At 67.3% G+C, this 3719-nt stretch overlaps 2 protein-coding genes across 2 annotated transcripts in view; both read right to left on the bottom strand.

The window, feature by feature from the left end:
- EPPK1 (epiplakin 1) overlaps positions 1-1071 on the bottom strand; it is a 26341-nt gene extending 25270 nt beyond the window's left edge. The window contains 1 exon segment of the mRNA XM_027773274.1: positions 1-1071. This exon segment is cut by the window's left edge and continues 169 nt beyond it. Within this exon segment, the coding sequence (XP_027629075.1) occupies positions 1-1002 (1002 nt within the window). The 5' untranslated portion in view covers positions 1003-1071.
- Positions 1072-2199: 1128 nt separating this feature from the next.
- Positions 2200-3719, bottom strand: part of PLEC (plectin) — a gene marked incomplete in the record, with an annotated part of 65460 nt that continues 63940 nt past the window's right edge. Inside the window, 3 exon segments of the mRNA XM_027773273.1 lie at positions 2200-2318; positions 2407-2639; positions 3031-3103. Of these exon segments, the coding sequence (XP_027629074.1) occupies positions 2200-2318; positions 2407-2639; positions 3031-3103 (425 nt within the window).

The following is a 3719-nucleotide window of genomic DNA, read 5'->3' as shown; positions in this document are numbered from 1 at the left end:
CACCAGGGTGTGGGTGGCGGCCTGAGCCTCCAGGAGTGGGAGCACAGCACCCAGGGGTAGCAGGTGCTCTGCAGCAGCCCGGAAGAAGCTCTTCTTATGGCCCTCGGGCAGGACGAGCCCCGCCACGCCGCCCAGACCCTCCAGGTAACGCCGCACCTCAGCACGTGAGCTCACGTCTGTTACTGCCAGCCTGCCCTGCTGCAGGCCTCGGGCGGTCTCCTCGTCCAGGACCCCAGCCTGCAGTAGCACAGCTGCGCTCACTGCCCTGCCCAGGGTGCGGAAGGTGGGTGCGAGGGGCAGCAGGCACAGGCCTGACTCGGGGCCCCGCACACACCTGTCCAGCAGCTCGCAATATGGCAGCCTCTCCAGTGTGTTGGGGTCCAAGAAGCCTGGGACATCCATGCTGGGCTCAGGCCCCACTAGGCAGCGCCAGGTCTCCTGGTCCAGCAGACCCTGCTGGCAGGCCAGTTTGGGGGCTACTCGTATGCCCCGGGTAGGGTCCACCAGGCCCCCTGTGGCCAGCTGGGCCTCCAGCCAGCTCCAGCCCAAGGCCCTGTCCACGACTTCCTTCCCGATGGCCTGGAAGAGGGACAGCTTCGTGCCCCCATAGGGGTCAGGGTAGCCAGTAACCGCACGCTCTGCGGCCAGCAGCTTCTCCGTTAGCTCCAGCCCCACCAGGCCCTGCTGCAGGGCCTCAGACACAGGGAGCAGCTGGCCCTGGGTGGGGTCGACAAGGCCCCCGGTGGCTGCCTGGGCCTCCAGGAGAGCCAGCCCGATCTCAGTGGGCAGGAGGCCCTGCTTCATGGCTGCGTAGAGGCTGTGGACCTGGCCAGAGGCCTCCACATACACCCCCGCAATGCTCTTGGCTACGGCGAATGGGGCTGCTTCAGCCTGGGGCCAAGGTGGGATGCCAGGTCCTGGCACAGCCTTCATGGTATTGGGAATGCTGTCCAGCTTGGTGCCATTGGTGAGGGCATCAGGAAGAGGGGCGTGGCCGTTCATCACGCGTCGGTGTGCAAGCCTGCCGGTCCACCAGTGCTGCAGGAAGAGCAGACAGTCAGGGCCCTGAGTGCCGCTGCCACGGGGAGCCCAGAGCCTAGAGCCGTGACTGCAGGTGAGGTCCTGCTGGCCCTGTAGGTCTCCGTGGAGGGAAGGAGAGGGGCTGCCTGGTGTAGGCTGGCTCGGGGTGTGACGGTCTGGTGCGAGGCAGGCCCTACACACACACCTTTCCTGGCACTTCTGGGGCCCCACATCAGTTCCCAGCACACGCTGGTCGCCCCCCACCCACTGACCCCACAGCCAGCACCCACCTCGCCGTCTCCCACCTCCTACAACCTCCACCTCCCGTGGCCCTGCTGCTCTGGCCTCCCTCCAGCCGGCCCCTGACTGCCCACTGGGTTCTGGGACCCTGCCCTCTGACCCCTACGGTCTCTGCCCCCAACTCTCCAAGCACTGTGCCACACAGGCTGTGATTCCTCTGTCCCCACCCCGTCCTGGGGTCACAGACTCGGCACGTGCTGGCTCTGCAAGGGCCACACCCAGGCCAGGCCCAGGGCCCTCGCTCCTCTGCTCCATGTCGGCACTCCTTGGGCGGTCCCCGGGTCCCTGAGCGGCAGCAGGTGGCTCAGTCTGGCCCTCTGTCACCTTCAACCCAGCCATAGCCGCCAGGCCTGACCCTTCCGTGTGGGCTGAACCGTGTGCCCCAAAAGATGTGTCATAGCCCTGACCCACAGTCTGTGTGACAAACAGGCTACACTGGAACGGTCCACTCCAGAGTAAGGCTGTCCCGACCTGATTTCCCAGCATCCTTCCCAGAGAGCGGAGACACAGGAAGACGGCACCATGCAGTGACAGGCTGTGATCAGAGCAGTGAGCCCACCAGTCCACCCAGCAGAGGACGGAGGGCCATGGAGCCCCAGGGATGTGGCCCGCCCACCTGGGAGACATCTGCCTCCAGGCTCTGAAGTCACCAACTCATGAGGGCCAGGGCCACGCCTCCCTCATCTCCCCACTGCTTCATGGCCCAGCGCCTCACTGGCCACACCCCACAAGCCCCCAGCGCGTCTGGAATGTGCCAGGCAGGGCAGGCCAGCGGGCGTGTGAGCCAGGCCTGTGGAGGGTGCACGAGCATGGCCCCACTCTGCAGCTGGAGGGCCAGGCTGCACCCCAGCCTGCTGTGCCCGCCCCCCGGCTGCAGCCTCAGTGCAAGGGCTCTATGCAGACGCACCCACCGGCCCAGGGCGTAGGGTTGCACGGGCTCAGGTCCTCCCCACCCTGGGCAGCTCCTGGGCCCACCTCACCCAGCCCCTCGACAACACCTAGACACACAGAGAAAGGAGCGGCCTGCAAGGTGGGGCAGGGACAGGCTGCCATCAGGGCTGGGCAGCGAGCCCGAGGTGGACTGACCAGGGACCCCGACCAGAGCCTGGGGTGGGAGCTGGTGCGGAGCTCCAGAGACGGCCGTTAGAGCAGGGCTCTGGGCAGCATGGAGGTTGGAGCCCAGGACCCGCAGCTCTGGGGTCACGAGCCCTGGTCCCGGGGGAAGAGCCTCGGCCGGAGGACACTGAGCTAACGGCCCCGCGGCCCTCAGGGCACCCTGGTGCCTCGTGTCCAGGGACCAAGAGGTTGGAGAGGAGTCGCTGGGAAGCAGTGGGCAGTCCCGACACCAGGAGGAGGCCCTGTGTCCCCGGCGTCTGTCCCGCCCAGTTCTGACAGCAAATGGGAGGTAGGGCCACCCTGGCTGGACAGGGGACCCTCACAGCGCAGGGCCTGGTCATGCCCCAGCGAGCCCTGAGCCAGCGACTCAGCACTCCGAGGGCATCTGGCCTGGACGGGGGTGGGGGAGGCAGTGGGTGGCCGGAGCGAGGCCAGGCCGGGTCCGTCCTGCACAGCCTCCCCTCCTGTTTTCCGGGGCCAGCTTCCTGAAGGCCCAGCTGAAGGGCACAGGGCACTTTCTTAAACATGGGGCGGCGCCACAAGACAGGGCCACAGCCATGGCCCACCCCGCTCCTCCCTTTCACAAGGTCTCACTCTGCTTCTGGAAAGCCCACCTGTGCCAGGGCGGCCTCCCCTGGGTCACCTCCTCTCTGCAGCCCTGCAGGGCCTGTGGTCAAGGGGACACTGGTCAGGGCCAATTCCTGTCCCCAGGAGTCGGGACATGTGCCCCACCACCCAGCAAAGCAGGAGGGCGTTGTGGGCACAGCAGGGCAGGCCTAACCAGGCAGAGGGTGCTGGCTGCGTGGAGCTGCAGTTCAAGTTCCCTGAGAAAGGCTAGTGACGGGGAGCTGGGTGGCCGTGTGTATGGGCCTGGCTGGACACGCCCTGGGAGCTGTGATTCTGGGTCTGTCCCCACAGCAGGATGAGTGTGGCGGGGACCTGGGGAAGGCGCCAGCAGGGGTCTGGAGAGACAGGCAGGGCACCAGAGGGAGGGGAAGTGGCAAGGGAGTTGGGGGCGGGGCAAAGGCACAGTGTGGGGGGAGGGTCAAGGATCAAGGGTGTATCCCTGAGCGCAGCGCCAGCCCAGCAGCCCAGCGTGGAGAGCTGAGGCGGGAAGAGGGAGGCCGGCCCCAGCTGCCCACGTCAGCCCTGGGCCAGCCCTCTCACCAACCCTGGCACCAGAGTGGCTCCCGGCTGACCACGCACGATGGGGACAGAGGCCCCTGCCCCTGCCCCACTGGGGTCGATGGGGCAACCCTTCCCGCTGCCTGAGCAGGTGCGGG

Source organism: Tupaia chinensis, unplaced genomic scaffold, assembly GCF_000334495.1.
Source record: "Tupaia chinensis unplaced genomic scaffold, TupChi_1.0 Scaffold000335_1, whole genome shotgun sequence".
NCBI lineage: Eukaryota > Metazoa > Chordata > Mammalia > Scandentia > Tupaiidae > Tupaia > Tupaia belangeri.
This window is presented reverse-complemented; position numbering and strand designations above follow the sequence as displayed.